Source organism: Macaca thibetana, chromosome 9 (genome assembly GCF_024542745.1).
Source record: "Macaca thibetana thibetana isolate TM-01 chromosome 9, ASM2454274v1, whole genome shotgun sequence".
In the NCBI taxonomy this organism is placed as follows: domain Eukaryota; kingdom Metazoa; phylum Chordata; class Mammalia; order Primates; family Cercopithecidae; genus Macaca; species Macaca thibetana.
In genome coordinates this window covers 83,487,864-83,504,787 of record NC_065586.1, presented here as the reverse complement: position 1 = coordinate 83,504,787, position 16,924 = coordinate 83,487,864, and the positions used below count along the sequence as shown (strand labels likewise).

Here is a 16,924-nt window from a genome sequence, read left to right as displayed (position 1 = left end):
TCATGCCTATAATCCCAGGACTCTGGGAGGCTGAGGTGGGCAGATCACTTGAGCCCAGGAGTTTGAGACCAGTGTGGGCAACATGGTAAAACCCCATCTCTACAAAAAATATAAAAATTAGCTGGGCATGGTGGTACACACCTGTGGTTCCAGCTATTTGGAAGGCTGAGGTGGGAGGATCACCTGAGGCCAAGGAGGTCAGAGCTGCAGTGAGCTGTGATCGTGCCACTGCACTTTAGCTGACAGAATGAGACACTGTCTCAAAAAAAAAAAAAAAAAAAAAAAAAAGAGGTGATTGGGTCATGAGGCTCTGCCCTCATGAATGGATTAATCCGTAATAACCCATTAATCCACGAATCCATTCATCTATTCATGCTTAATGAGTTGATGGGTTAATGGGTTATCATGAGCATGAGACTAGTGGCCTTATAAGCAGAGAAAGAGAAACCTGAGCTAGCAAGCTCAGCCCCTAGCCATGTGATGTCCTGTGCCTCCTCTGGATTCTGCAGAGGATCCCTACCAGCAAGAAAAGAAAGCTCTCATTGGTTGCACCCTCTTGACCTTGGACTTCCCAGCCTCCAGAACTGTAAGAAATAAATTTCATTTCTTATGAACTGCTCCATTTCAGGTATTCTGATATAAACAGAAAATGGACTAAGACAGTACCAAACTCAGATCCTGTTGGTACAGGCTTCAAGCAATTGGTTCTTACAAACTTGTTGATTTTGTTTTTGTTAACCAACCTCATGAAAATTCTTTTTAAGAGAATATATTAATCAATCCTGGATAAGCTTCTGGATTTCTAAAATTAACTAATTTTCTTCGCCTTTCCTACCATTCCCCCCTGCCCCCACATATGTACATCCACAGCCACATACTTTGTAGAGCTTATTCTTTTGTTTCAAAACTCCAATTTCTTCCAAGCCAGTGCTTCTCCAGCATAAAAATCACTGATCATACCAATAATTTATCGAGTTACAGTTCACCGAACTTATTAAGTATGTCCTATGTAATATTTGGGACATACTTAGACTTAAAAAGTAAAAAGTTATTTGTTATGCAAAGTCAAACCACAGTGAGATACCATCTCATACCAATCAGAATGGCTATTGTGAAAAAGTCAAAAACAACAGATGCTGAAAAGGCTGCAGTGAAAAGGGAATGCGTTATACACTGTTGGTGGGAGTGTAAATTACTTCAGCCACTGTGAAAAACAGTTTGGACATTTCTCAAAGAAATTAAAACAGAACTACCATTTGATCCAGCAATCCCATTACTGGGTATGTATTCCAAGGAAAAGAAATCATTCTACCAAAAAGATATGTGTACTCATATGTTTATTGCAGTACTATTCACAATAGCAAAGACATGGAACCAACCTAGGTGCCCATCAATGGTGGAGCATAAAGAAACTGTTGTATGTGTATACCATGGAATACTACACTGCCATAAAAAAGGAAAAAAATTATGTCTTTTGCAGCGACATGGATGCAGCCAGAAGTCATTATTTAATTTGTAAACACCCTACCAATTATTTTCTTTATGATCCCAGTTTGCTGTGACCTTTGACATAGTTGTAGCTCGTATTATTGCCCAATTATCTTGAATGGAGCATCTGAGAACGAATCAGTTCCAGAAAACATTCATAAATGTCTGGAAGGCAAGGAGGGAGATGTGAAGAAAATCTGAGCCTCCCTTTTCTAGTTCAACAAAGTTAAAACCAGTTCTTTTGAGAAGCCAAATTTGTGTGAAAAATAAAGTCATTTTATTTGCTAAAGATGTGTTTGGCATATAAGGTTGTTATTCCTTAAAATGTTTCCTTAAATATACTCTAGAGACTTTTTTTAAAAAATCATCTAAAAGTTCATTACAATTCTGACAAATACAGAGCTTCTCTCTGTCTTTTCCTCCTTCACAGACAGACACTAGTGATTTCCAAGGGCACCCAATTAGATTACTGAAAAGAAATATGGTATTCTTGTCCTTTGGCTGACCCACTCATTATTCTGGCTGGAAACTTGTTTTTAGTGCCAGCAAACCATGATTTCACTGAGAACAAATATACTATTCCCTCTGGCTATGAGTTGTCCCACCACGTTCACTTTCTTCAGCTCTCTTGCTGAAACTTTCTAGATTAAAATAATTATTGGGTCAATAGGTTGTTTCCAAAATTATCCATAAATGCTACAAAAGGTTGCTATTTACACTGGTCAGTAAATGTTTTAGAAACAACTGGCAAACTGGGAAACTCAGATATGGATAAATCTATGAAGACAAATAACAATTAAGCCCAAATGGCAACTCTCTAGGCAGAAGTACTAAAATATAAACACTCCACCCAGGAAAATATCGAATTTATTCTTTCATGCTGAAGAAATGACTGATGTGATTTGGTGTGTGACTTGATGACAACGTGAACAAGCTTTAAGTCAAAAGGAAAGCTGATGGTGGCATCCCAGCCCTGCTGTGTGGGTGTGTTCTTCAAGGTTGATGAACTTCCTTCCACCCTCAGGAGCAAATTCCTTGTATGTAGCAGTCAGGTTGAACCGCAGTAAGCAGCTGTTGGCTTTTCCTTAGTATGCATGTGAGGAGGAGAGAGACAAACATGATGGGTGGGAACACTGGCTCCAGAGTCAGACTGCTGAACTTGTCTCCTAGAATTTGGGCAGATTCGGACTTTGGACAAGGTACTACTTGATGAGCCTCATTTCCTCATCTGTAAATAGAAATCATAATAGTATGGACCTTGGGGGTTACTGCGAGAATCTGAGACTGTAAGTGAAAGACGTAGACCAGGGCCAAGCACAGAGTAAGCACATGATCTGTTAGCTTCTCCTGCTGTTCTTTCTTGCCTGTCAGCGCAACTGAAATGAATGGGACAGTAAGCCGGCATGCGGATGGACTATCTTCCAGTTTCTGACCACAGCCTTCCCTCAGACAGATTTTCATGAATAAGTAAGTCATAGTGTAAAGGAGCAGAGATTTACATAGAGAGGGAGGGATGGCAAGGACTCGGGATTTCAAACACCTCTCTCCTTTTCCTTCCCTTCCCTGGGACCCTTCCCTCCTTAGGTTCTTGAGAGAAACAAAAACAACAGCACAAAGGCCAAAGCCAAGAAAATACATGTGATAAGACTTTGACCTGAACTCCCGTGCAGACCATGGTGAGCTGAACAGGACCATGTGGAAGATCCCTTTCACATGGCTGAAGGCAGGGCTAGGACCTAGGAAAAAAGCAGTTCTTCCAGCCCCTTCCTCCCAAAGCCCAAATCCTGGTTCCCTGGATCTGACTACTCTCACAGTAAGAAAAAAGGGACTCTAGAAATAACTGGCACGTTAGCAAAGGGGTGACATGTTCTAGAGAGCAGGCGTGCCTCACCTACAGCCCCACTGGCCTAGGCATTCTCAGGAGGTGAGTGAGAGCCTTGGGACTCCTGGCCTGGATACACCCACCATAGGGAGAGGAAAAGCCAGAAGACAGAGTTGGGAGCAGCCATCTTACCAGGCTCAGAACTTTACCTCCTTCAATTCATTCAACACATATGTTGTCCCTTCATATCCATGGGGGATTGCTTCCAGGACCTCCCATGGCTAACAAAATCCAGATGCTCAAGTCTCTGATATAAGATGCTGCCATATTTGCATATAACCTATGTACATCCTCCCATATCCTCTAAATCATCTCTAGATTACTTATACCTAATAAAATGTAACTGCTATGTAAATATTGTTACACTGTATTGTTTAGGGAATAATGACAAGAAAACAAAGTCTGTACATATTCAGTATAAATGCACTTTTTTTTTTTTTGAGACAGGGTCTCACCCCATCGCCCAGGATGGAGTGCAGCGACATGATTGCAGCTCACTGCAGTCTCATTCTCCCCAGCTCAAGCAATTCTCCTGCCTCAGCCTTCTGAGTAGCTAGGCTATAAGCATGCACCACCATGTCTGGCTGATTTTTTAAATTTAATTTTTAGTAGAGACAGGGTCTTGCGATGTTGCCCAGGCTGGACTCAAACTCCTGAGCTCAAGCTATCCTCCTGCCTCAGCATCTCGAAGTGTTGAGATTACAGGTGTGAGCCACCGTGCCCAGTCCCGACTATATTTTATTGAGCCCCTATTATGTGCTAGGCACTGGTTGTAAATGCTGAAACCCCAAGGGTGACCCCAATTGAAGTAAATTCACTACAACCACAAAGAGGATTCAAGTCCTTGACTCCTTGCACCTCAAACCTGCCCCCTACTCAGTCAGAGCTTAACTCCATCTGTCTTCATGTTAATGCCTTTGTCTTTGACCCTGACCCACCCCCAGGCAGGGTATCAAAGAGAGGAGAAGAGGAAGCAAAAGGGAAGTTTAAGCATCCACGGCCAGCAAATAAAAGAGGGCACCAACAGAGGATGTGTTCTCCATGGTTTCAGTTTTGTCACAGCTAGGGTCAGGAGGCTCTGACCCAAGTGAGTATTGCTCTCACAAGGCCACTCTAGATTTTGACTCAAGGGATAAAATCCTCAGCCCCTGCCCCTCAGTTCCAAGTCATTATAAAGCAGGAAATTTCCCCTGACCCCTTCGTGGGTGGAAACTGGAGTGTGGGTGGAAACTGGAGTGTGGGTGCTGGGGATAGCTGGCTATTTAGGTGCCAGTTGGGGCAAACTCCACTCACTCGAATCCACTGCACTGAACCCCTCACAGGAGGGAGCATGCAGGTGAGTAGGTACAGGAGCTGGGTGAGTGCTTTTGGGCAACAGCAGGAGCAAAACTCCACGCAGGCCCTGTGGCAGCATCTAGAGGGAGGGACCCATGACCCCCGAAGTCCCACAGAGCATGTGTTACATTGCTCTTTTAGTTTTGCTGTTTTTGGACAGCTTACATGTTAAATAGCTCAGTGGACCCTCTGTCTTTTTGCATGTGGTGGTTGCTCTCCACCAGTGAGGGCAGAGGGTCAGTGTGACGGCCTTTAGCATCCACACCTGTGGCACCCAAGCTCTTGTTTGGCATCCAGGAAAAATCAGGTCACATGCATGAATTCAAGGGTGGTAAATATGGAGGATTTTATTGCTGATGAAAGTGGCTCTCAGTGGAAAGGGAATGGAGCAGGAAGGTGATCTTCCCCCAGAGTCTGGATGGCCAGACTCCTCTCCGAAGCAACGTGGTCAAGCCATCCCTCTGAAGTCAAGCTGCCTCTCTCCAACATCAAACTGTAGTCTCTTACATCCAGCTGCTTCTCCTCTTCTCTGCTTTGTCAGTGGAGCCTGGAGTTTTTATGGGCATAGCATGGGGGGTGGGGTGGGCCATAAGTGGTTCTGGAAAAGGTAACATTCACAAGAGAAAACAGAAATGCATGTTCTCACTTTGGGCTACAGTTCCAGGCTTGAGGGTGGGACCCTCACCGGGGACCTGCCCTCTTCTGCCTAGAATTTCCTTGCCTTCTGTCCCTATCAATTACAAACTCTACACTCTGACACTGGGCTGTCATCTGGTCCAAGATAGAAAATTAGCAGCTGATCTCAATTGGGGGAAAAGTGATTGATACAAGACAGAAGAAATTCAGGTAGATAGCCTGCATTTGTTTGCTTTAGGAAATGATTTGCATGATTTACAGCACAAGCAGGAAAATTTTAACATAGGATTAGACAGAAGCAGTAATAATCAACTCAGTGCCTCAAGTCACAGTACAGGGCAAGTGCTAGGGACAAAAGATGTCCCACTGGAAGCTGCTGAGACAAATTCAAAAATCATCTCTTTGATGATCTCAATAGATGCAGAAGTGGCCTTCAATAAAATTCAACACCCCTTCCTACTAAGAACACTCAATATACTAGGTATTGATGGAACATATCTCAAAATAGTAAGAGTTATTTATGACAGACCCACAGCCAGTATCATACTAAATGGGCAAAAGCTGGAAGCATTCCCTTTGAAAACTGGCACAAGACACGGATGCCCTCTCTCACCACTCCTATTCAACACAGTATTGGAAGTTCTGGCCAAAGGAATCAGACAAGATAAATAAATAAAGTGTATTCAAATAGGAAGAGAGGAAGTCAAATTATCTCTGTTTGCAGATGACATGATTATATATTTAGAAAACCCCATCATCTCAGCCCAAAAACTCCTTCAGCTGATAAGCAACTCCAGCAAAGTCTCAGGATACAAAATCAATGTGCAAAAATTGCAAGCATTCCTATACATCAATAATAGAGAGCCAAATCATAAGTGAACTCCCATTCACAATTACTACAAAGAGAAGAAAATACCTAGGAATACAACTTATAAGGGGTGTGAAGGACCTCTTCAAGGAGAAAGAACTACAAACCACTGCTCAACGAAATAAAAGAGGACACAAACAAATGGAAGAACATCCCATGCTCATGGATACAAAGAATCAATATTGTGAAAATGGCCAAACTGCCCAAAGTAATTTATATATTCTATGCTATTCCCATCAAGCTACCATTGACTTTCTTCACAGAATTAGAAAAAACTACTTTAAATTTCATATGGAACCAAAAAAGAGCCCATATAGCCAAGAAAATCCTAAGCAAAAAGAACAAAGCTGGAGGCATCACACTGCCTGACTTCAAACTATACTACAAGGTTACAGTAATCAAAACAGCATGGTACTAGTACCAAAACAGAGATATATACCAATGGAATAGAACAGAGGCCTCAGAAATAACACCACACATCTACAACCATCTGATCTTTGACAAACCTGACAAAAACAAGCAACGGGGAAAGGATTCCCTATTTAATAAATGGTGTCCAGAAAACTGGGTAGCCATATGCCAAAAACTGAAACTGGATCCCTTCTTTATACTTTATACAAAAACTAATTCAAGATGGATTAAAGAGTTAAATGTAAGACCTAAAACCATAAAAACCCTACAAGAAAACCTAGGCAATACCATTCAGGACCTAGGCATAGGCAAAGACTTCATGAATAAAACACCAAAAGCAATGGCAACAAAAGCCTAAATTGACAAATGGCATCTAATTAAACTAAAGAGTTTCTGCACAGCAAAAGAAACTATCATCAGAGTGAACAGGCAACCTACAGAATGGAAGAAAATTTTTGCAATCTATCCATCTGACAAAGGGCTAATATCCAGAATCCACAAGAAACTTAAATAAATTTACAAGAAAAAAACAAACAACCCCATCAAAAAGTGGGCAAAGGATATGAACAGATACTTTTCAAAAGTGCAGCCAACAAACAAGAAAAAAAGCTCATCATCACTGGCCATTAGAGAAATGCAAATCAAAACCTCAATGAGATACCATCTCAGGCCAGTTAGAATGGTAATCATTCAAAAGTCAGGAAACAACAGATAGTGGAGGGGATGTGAAGAAATAGAAAGGCTTTTACACTGTTGGTGGGAGTGCAAATTAGTTCAACCATTGTGGAAGACAGTGTGGAGATTCCTCAAGGATCTAGAATTAGAAATACCATTTGACCTAGCAATCCCATTACTGGGTATATACCCAAAGAATTATATATCATTCTACTATAAAGAACATGCATACTTACATTTTTTGCAGTACTATTGACAATAGTAAAGACTTGGAATCAACCGAAATGCCCATCAATGATAGACTGGAGAAAGAAAACGCAGCACACATACACCACAGAATACTATGCAGTCATAAAAAAGAATGAGTTCCTGTCCTTTGCAGGGACATGGATGAAGCTGGACACCATCATTCTCAGCAAACTAACACAGAAACAGAAAACCAAACACCGTATATTCTCACTTATAAGTAGGAGTTGAACAATGAGAACATGTGGGCACAGGCAGGGGAACATCACATACCTCCCTGTCAGGGGGTGGGGAGGGATAGCATTAGGAGAAATACCTAATGTAGATGATGGGTTGATGGGTGCAGCAAACCACCATGGCACATGTATATGTATGTAACAAAGGTACACGTTCTGCATATGTGTATCCCAGAACTTAAAGTATAATAAAACAAAATAATAATCTCTTTGGTTTAATTAGTAAATAGCATACAACAGATTTTCTTTCCCCCAAGTCCTTCTTTGATGATGTGGTAATGTTACAGGTAGTTAGGCATGAGCGGGTCAGGAGAGGACTCTCCCTACCACCCACTGAAATGTTGGGTGATGGTTCAGCAATTATTGCATTGACTCTCTAAATGTGATAAATTGGCCGCCAGTACTAGGAAGAGGCTAGTTCCTGACAGTCCACACCTGTTAACATTAAAGTGTTAATTAAAGGCAGACTCCAGGGAGAAGAAATTTCCTGGGCATGCACATTAAGAGACAAAAATGGCAAAGTATGATCTTCTGGGTACACTCCACCAGAAAAAGGAAGAAGGCCTCAGATGGGCATGTGTACAACTTCCTAAACACATTGTGTGTTCCCACTTCCCTAGGGTAAGGAGAGCTCTGCACATGCGGGCAGACAGCCCACCCTAAAAGGAGAATCACTGGAAAGAGGCGATCCTATAAAAGTCCTAGGATCATGGTTAAAGGGGGCACTTGACCTCTCTCTCTTTAACCTTCACGTGCCCTCTTGGATCTCTTCCAAGTGAACTTTCCTTTTTTTTTTCCTGTTCTAAGACCTTTTAAATAAACTTCCATTCCTGTTCTGAAACTTGCCGAGGTCTCTTTTTCTGCTTTATGCCCCTCAGTCGAATTCTTTCTTCTGAAGAGGCAAGAATTGAAGTTGCTGCAGATGCATACAGATTTCCCGCCAGTAACTCAGGGTAATTCTGATCTCTGCCACTGCTCACGGTAATTGTAATTGTTTTTGTGATCCAAGACCCATCCCCTAATGCTCATCTTTTCCAGTTCTACATCAGGCATGTTGTTTGCATTGATTATTTATTGTCCGTTTTCAGAGATAATCTGTGCTAAAAAGCTTTCTGCCCTTTGTTGTTTGCATAAGAACTAATTTTTCTGTCCAAGGGGTTCTATTTTCAAAACCTTATCCAATCTTGTGTTTGGAATTCCAGAAAGTAGTATAAGAGCTAGCTCTGCCTGCAAGAAACATTAGCGAAATCCCCAACTTTCTAGTTAGAGGAATAAAATAGGCAGATATGGCATGCCATGGATTGGGTTTCTTGATTCTGCGCTGTGTTCGCGATGAGGATAGTTATGACATATGGCAGAACCAGCCCTTGTGTCAGAAAACAGAAAACGTGGGTTCCTGAAGGAGTGGCCTGCCCCTCCACACCTGTGGGCATTTTTCGTCAGGTGGAACAAGAGACTTGAGAAAAGAAAGAGACACAGAGACAAAGTATAGAGAAAGAAAAGTGGGCCCAGGGGACCAGCGCTCAGCATAGGGAGGACCTGCACCGGAACTGTGTCTCTGAGTTCCCTCAGTATTTATTGATCATTATTTTTACCGTCTCAGAGAGGGGGATGTGGCAGGACAATAGGGTAATAGTGGGGAGAGGGTCAGCAGGAAAACATGTGAACAAAGATCTCTGTGTCATAAATAAGTTTAAGGAAAGGTGCTGTGCCTTGATGTGCATGTATACAAACATCACAAACATTTTAGTGCATTAAAGAGCAGCACTGCCGCTAGCACATCTCACCTCCAGTCTCACCTCCAGTCTCACCTCCAGCCCTACGTCAGCAGCGGTTTTCTCCTGTCTCAGTAAATACAACATACAATCAGGTTTTACACCGAGACATTCCATTGCCCAGGGAGGAGCAGGAGACAGATGCCTTCCTCTATCTCAACTGCAAACAGGCCTTCCTCTTTTACTAATCCTTCTCAGCCCAGACCCTTTACGGATGTCGGGTTATGGGACGGTCAGGTCTTTCTCTTCCCACGAAGCCATATTTCAGACTATCACATAGGGAGAAACCTTGGACAATACCTGGCTTTCCTGGGCAGAGGTCCCTGCGGCCTTCACGCAGTGTTTGTGTCCCTGGGTACTGGAGATTAGAGAATGGTGATGACTTTCAACAAGCATACTGCCTGCAAGCACTTGTTTAACAAAGCACATCCTGCACAGCCCTGAATCCATTAAACCTTGAATAAACACAGCACATGTCTCTGCAAGCACAGGGTTGGGGCTAGGGTTACAAATTAACAGCATCTCAAGGCAGAAGAATCTCTCTTAGTACAGAACAAAATGGAGTCTCTATGTCTACTTCTTCCTACATAGACACAGTAACAGTCTGATCTCTCTTTCTTTTCCCCACAGGTTCCAAGTCCCCTATACTACAAATTATCTGAGTAAACCTGAATATAGTCATAGGTTGTAGGCTACATAAACCTATGGAATTTACAGTTGGAATGGACCTTAATGAACTTGGTCAAATAGCCTTGTTTTAGATGTATTTAGGCTCAGAGAAATTATATAACTTGGCCCAAATGTGTAAGTAGGTACAAAAGTTTAAGATGCAAATTGGATTTCTAGTCAAGATGACTCAGTAAGTCCACAATTTGACATACCCTCTCTGCTCAAATAGTAGTAATAAAATATTAAAATCAAAATTTAAAGACATAGAGGACATAAAAAATGGGCCGTACACTCCACACACCAGAAACAAAGAGTAACATAAAGCAGCAAGAGGGGCTAGCTTTGCTGGCCATGATGCAGGCAGAGGAGGCTGGACTCATAACTTCTGAAATTTAATGGGGACTAAGAATTTCTCGAATTAAATGGGAAACGAATGACTTACTCCTTGAAACCATAGTCTGGTGACTCAAAGGATGAAAAAGAACTGATTCCTGACCACCCCCAGGAACTTTGGCTTAAGAGAAAGCAGAAGGCATCGGGAGGCAGGGGAAGAAGAAGCAATCGGCCTCAGCAATTAGGAGGACAAAGCCAGTGACTAGGAATGGCCTGATGATACAGGAGACCCTCAAATGTCCTGATAAGACATTTTAGAATAGGCATCTAGGTTGTGGCAACTGTAAAACCACTAGACAGGTAGAGGGTGCGGACAGAAAGATTGAAAAGAGGAGAAAGAAGAAAGTGAGAAAAAGAAGACATAAATAAACACAAATTCTATGCTAAGAAAGCATACCAAAGACATTCCAAATAAAAATAAATCACAAGCTGAGAAAAAAATAAAACAGTGAGATCATGAATTCATTCAGGACGAAATTAAAATTAATTTTATGGATTACCAGGAGGAGGCAGAGCAAGATGGGAGAATAGAAGACTCCACCAATTGCACCCTGCCCCCCACTAAGGAGACCAATTTAACAACTACACACAAAAAAGCACCTTCAGAAGAACCAAATATTAGGTGAGCACTCACAGTACCTGGTTTTCACTTTGTATTGCTGCTGAAAGAGGCATTGAACAGGTAGAAAAAAACATTCTTGAGTCACCAGTGTAACTCCTCCCGCAACCCCCTGCAGTGGCTGCATGGTACTGCAAGTTCTTATGTGTTGGGGGAAGGAAAGCACAGCAATTGTGAGTTACTGAACTCAGTGCTGTCCTGTTAGAGCAGAAAGGAAAACTGGACCAAACTCAACTGACGCCTGCCCACAGAGGGTACATTGAAACCAGCCCTAGTCAGAGAGGAATTGTTGATCTCATTAGGCACATGACCTACTGAGACATCACCTGGGGCTGCTAAGGGAGTGCTAGCATTGCCCCTTCACTAACCCCAGGCTGCACGGCTCACAGCTCCAAAAGAGACCCCTTCGTTCTATTTGAGGCAAGGAGAAAGAAGAGTGGAGAGGACTTTGTCTTGCATCATAGATACCAGCTCAGCCACAAGAGGATAGGGCATGGGTCAGAGATATGAGGCCCCTTTCCTTCGGGCCCCGGGTATGTCTAGAAATGTCAACTGGAGCTAGACACAACCTGGGCCAAAAGAGAACCTGCTGCTTTGAAGGGAAGGACCCAGTCCTGGCATTCATCACTGCTAATTGAAGAGCCCCTGGGCCCTGAATAACCAGCAGTGATACCTAGGTACTATGTTGAGGTCCTTGGGTGAGACCCTGAGACTTGCTGGCTTCAGGAACCAGCTCAGTCACAGAAGGGTAGAGCATCAAGTGGGCTCTTGGGGTCCCTGATTCCAGGAGTTGGCTCTTGGACAGCATTTCTGGACCTGTCCTGGGCCGGAGGAGAGCCCACTGTCCTGAAGGGTCAGTTGCAGGCCAGGCAGTATTCACCACAAACTGACTGAAGAGACTTCAAGCCTTAAGGGAACATTGGGGGTAGTCCAATGAAGGATTTCATCAACATCAGACCTGTCCTGCTAGAAATGCTAAAGGGAGTACTTCAATCAGAAAGAAAAGAATATTAATGAGCAACAAGTAATCACCTGAAGGTATAAAACTCACTGGTAATAGTAAGTACACAGAAAAACACAGAATATTATGACACTGTAACTGTGGTGTGTAAACTACTCTTAAGTAGGAAAACTAAACAATGAAGCAATCAATAATAATAACAACAACTTTTCAAGATATAGGCAGTACAATAAGATATAAATAGAAACAACAGAAAATTAAAAAGCAAGGGGATGAAGTTAAGGCATAGCATAGAGTTTTTATTAGTTTTCTTATAGCTTGTTTGTTTATGCAAACAGAATTAAGTTGTTATCAGTTTAAAATAATGGGTTATAAGATAGTATCTGCAAGCCTCATGGTAACCTCAAACCAAAAAATATGCAATGGATACACAAAAAGTAAGAAACTAAATCATATCACCAGAGAAAATCACTTTCACTAAAAGGAAGACAGAAAGGAAAGGAGGAAGGAAGAAAAGACCTTAAAACAACCAGAAAACAAATAACAAAATGGCAAGAGTAAGTCTTTACTTATCAATAATAACATTGAATGTAAATAGACTAAACTCTCCAGTTAAAAGACATAAGAGTGACTGAATGGATAAAAATACAAGATCCACTGATCTGTCGTCTGCAGGAAACACCCTTAACCTATAAAGACACACACAGTCTGAAAATAAAGGGATAGAAAAAGATATTACATGCCAACGGAAACCAAAGAAGAGCAGGAGTAGCCATACTTACACAAGACAAAATAGATTTCAAGACAAAAACTATAAGAAGAGACAAAGAGATCAGTATATCATGATATAGGATCAATCCAGGAAGAAGAATTTTTTGAAGAATATTTGCATCTATATTCATCAGGAATTTTAATCTATAGTTTTCTTTTTTGTTGTTGCATCCTTTTCTGGTTTGGGTGTCAGGATAATGCTGGCCTCATGGAATGAGTTAGGGAGAACTCCCTCCTCTTCAAGCCTCAGTAACAGTTTTAGTATAATTGATATTAGTCCTTCTTTGAAAGTTTGGTAGAATTCATCAGTGAACCCAGCTAGTCTTGGAGTTTTCTTTGTTGGGGAACTTCTTATTACTGCTTTAATTTCATTGTTTGTTATTGATCTGTTCAGGTTTTTTATTTCTTCCTAATTCAATTGTGGGACATTATATAAATACAGGAATATATCCACTTCAGTTTGTTGGTGTATAGTTGTTCATAATAGTCTCTAGTGATCTATTAGACCTCTATTTCTTGCTAGTCTTGAGAAGTTTTTCGCTATTATTTTGTTAAATAGGTTTTCTAACATTTTTGTTTTCTCTTTTCCTTCTGGAACTCCAAAAGTTTAAATATTTGGTTGCTTTATAGTGTCCCATATGTCATACAGGCTTTTCTCTCTCTCTCTTTTTTTTTTTTTTTTTTTTTTTTGGCTTTATTTTTGTCTGACTGGGTTATTTCAAAAGACTTGTATCTTCAAATTCTGAGGTTCTTTCTTCTGCTTAACCTAGGCTATTATTGAAGCTTTTGAATGCATTTTGTATTTCATTCACTGAATTCCTCAGTTCCAGATTTTATTAGGTTCTTTTTTATGGCATGTCTCTTTGTTGAATTTTTCATTCATATCCTGAAATTTTTCTGATTTCTTTGTTTTTCAGTATTCTCTTGTATCTCACTGAGTTTCTTTAAAATCAATATTTTGAATTCTTTTTCCAGGATTGTGTAAATTTGTTTTTGATTGGGATCTGTTCCTGGAGAACTATTGTTTCTTTGAAGATGTCATATTTTCTCGCATTTTCAATGTTTCCTGTGTTCTTACATTGGTAACTGTACATGTTGTATAACAGTCATTTCTTTCAATTTTATGAGTTTGCTTTGGTATGGGAGGACTTTTTCCTGAAGATGTGTCTATGGTTTTGGTTGGGTAGTGCACATTGACTTTAATTCTAGGTGCATGGAGTAGAATAGTCTCTGTATGATTTCTTTGGCTACAAGCAGCATCAGTGGTATCTATGATTTCCTTGATGGCTTAGGGTACAGTTATTAGTGGAGACTGTGGTGAAGTTTTGCTGGGGACTGAGAACCCTCATGGTCCAGTCTTCAGACCCCAGTGGGCTGAGCCTGCTTGTCCTTGGGTCCCAAGGTGGCGTATGCTGGCACCAGTGTCAGCAAGTCCAGGCAGGCCAGTTCTTGAGCCTCCAGGTGGCTTGTCTGAATGCCAGTAGTGGCAGCAATGGTAGCTGTGAGGGTGAGCATGTTCTCAGGCCTCTGGGCAGTTGGCATGTTCTAGGCAATGGCAGTAGCAGTACTGAGATGACTATCTGGGTCCCAAGAGGTATGTGCCACTATTGGTGGTGGCTGTGATAGCCTGGGTGGGCTAGTCTCCAGCCCCCCAGGTAGCATGTGCAGGTAGATGCCAGCTGTGGTGGTAGCAGCAGGTTGGGTAGGCTCAATCTCAGGACCCCTAGAGGAGCGCTCAGGTGCCAATGGTGGTGGGCTGGGCTTGGCAATCCCTAAGCCCCTAGATTACATGCTCTGACATGAGGTGGGGGCCAAGCCAGTTTGAGCAGACTTGTTCTCAGGCCACCTGATGGTGTGTGCAAGTGCCTGCCAGGGTGGACAGTGGTGGGGCAATCTCAAGGTCCCTGGTAGAATGCTTGGGTGAGGTGGCAGCAGTCATGCTGTGGCCCTGTCACTGGGGAGGGGAGGGCACAGTCACCCTGCTTGTGCTTCAGCCCTGAGGACAGCAGTCCATGCTTCATTTGTGCCCTAGCCCTGGAGCTGCTGAGCCCCAGGGCAATGTGTAGCCTGTTGGGGGCTGGGCTCTCAAAATGGTGCCTTGCTGTAGCTGCTTATGGTTTGGTGGAGGGGGTACGTGGGACCCAATGCAACCTCCATCCTTGCAGCTGTGCCATTGCATGGTCTCCAGGTAGCTCCCTCTGTTAGTTACAGGGCCTGGGAGGGCTCAAGAGCCCTCCTGTGGCTAAGATAGCAGAATACCATGGTGGGAATGTGCTCTACTGGGGGTTTCTCACTTACCCTTTCTCCACATTGGAGAGTGTCTCCTGGTTCCCAGCTGATCCCAGCCAAGCAGCTTGCCTTACTTTCCTCTCCTTCCTTGCCTTAAGTGTTTCCTGTCACTTTTCTGTTGACTTCCAGTGTTCTCTCAGATGATCTATTTAAAGTGTGATTTATTTACTCACTATTTTGGTTTCTCATAGTGGAGAAGGCAAGTACAAAATGCATCTAGTCAGCCATCCTTCCTTATACAACACACTTTTAAAATGGGCAAAATATTTGAACAGGCACTTTACCGAAGAAGATATATGAATGATGAATAAGTACATATAAGTACATTAAAATATATTCAATATGCAATTCTCTAAAAGACGTAGGAAAATTCTCATATGATGGTAATCACATGATTTTAAAAATCTTTCCAATCCATCACCTCCATCCCACATAAAAACAGCAACAAAAGTGGCAAATGGGTACAGCAATATATGCCTGTAATCACAGCTCCTGGGGAGGCTGAGGCAGGAAGATCACTTGAACCCAGGAGTTTGAGATGAGTCGGAGCGACACAGAGGGACTCCATCTCAAAAAATAATAATAATAATAAAAATAAAATAAAAAAGAGAAAATAGAAAAAAAAGGCTGGTATGAAGGGAGCTGTTTGAATTGATCGTTCAGTCACAGATCAAACTCCTTGTTTCTACTTCTTCCCTTTTCTCACTACTACACTTGACTAGTCTTAAATAAAATGAAAAAAACAAAAACCCACAGACAACATCTACAACAAAACCATGTGATAAATTATCCCCAATGTTAGTAACAAGTGCTTGGTGCCGCAGTGAGAAACCAGCACTTAGACAGAAAATTTTTTAACAAGGCAAATTTACTTTTGCAGAAGGGTGCTGCCTGCATCTGTCTGATTGCAAGAGCACACTGAACAAAGGAGAGAAGGGTTTTTATTCCTAACGCAGCTTGTCTCTACTACTGTGTCCTGTCTCCGTTGGCTGAAGTTGGACTGCACAATCTAAACTGAACACGATTGGCTAACTTGAAAGACAGCTTTGGGGGGAAGAGCCGTCACAGTGGGAGGGGTAAATTAGAGTAGTAGATGTGGGCTCTGTAGATTAAGGACTGGCAGGAGAGTTGTTTACTGGAACTAGGAGCAGGGAGGCACAAAGGATAAGGAAGTTGGACCTTGAAAGCAGAGAACAAAGAAACTAAACAAACTAAACTTTTGAAGAGGAAGTTCTCTTGGATCTGACACCCAAGAATTTCCAAATCTGAGAGTGTGTGATAAGCCACTGATGGCTATAAGACTCCCACCGCATAAACATCATCTTTGTAGGAAGCAGCAGAAGGAAGCTTTGGGTAGCTAATAGGCCTAAGAACTGAGGAACTCCCAAGTCACCCAAAGGTACTCACTGAAAATGCAGAGGACCACAGACAACAGCAGACAAACTGCTGTTGTACAAAAAGTTTACCTTAAGTGATGAAGGGATTTGAGCAGGTGGGCCCTATGAGTTCTCAAACTTCACCAGCTGAAGTTCCCTTCCAGGATACATCTCTGCTTTGAGGAGACTCCCTTGGGAATAAAAATCCATATTAAACAGGACAGGGACAAAAAGGGTAAAGGAAAGGGAAGATCCAGATACAAATGGGGTGGGAACTGAATCAGATCATAGAAA

The 16,924-nt window shown here is 42.1% G+C and overlaps 1 protein-coding gene across 1 annotated transcript in view; it reads right to left on the bottom strand.

The window, feature by feature from the left end:
* The window catches only part of PAPSS2 (3'-phosphoadenosine 5'-phosphosulfate synthase 2), a 185,690-nt gene extending 175,694 nt beyond the window's left edge, over positions 1 to 9,996 (bottom strand). The window contains exon 1 of the mRNA XM_050805560.1: positions 9,853 to 9,996. Coding sequence (XP_050661517.1) covers positions 9,853 to 9,981 — 129 coding nt within the window. The 5' untranslated portion in view covers positions 9,982 to 9,996. The remainder of the gene's footprint in view (positions 1 to 9,852) is intronic.
* Between the last annotated feature and the right edge of the window lie 6,928 nt (positions 9,997 to 16,924).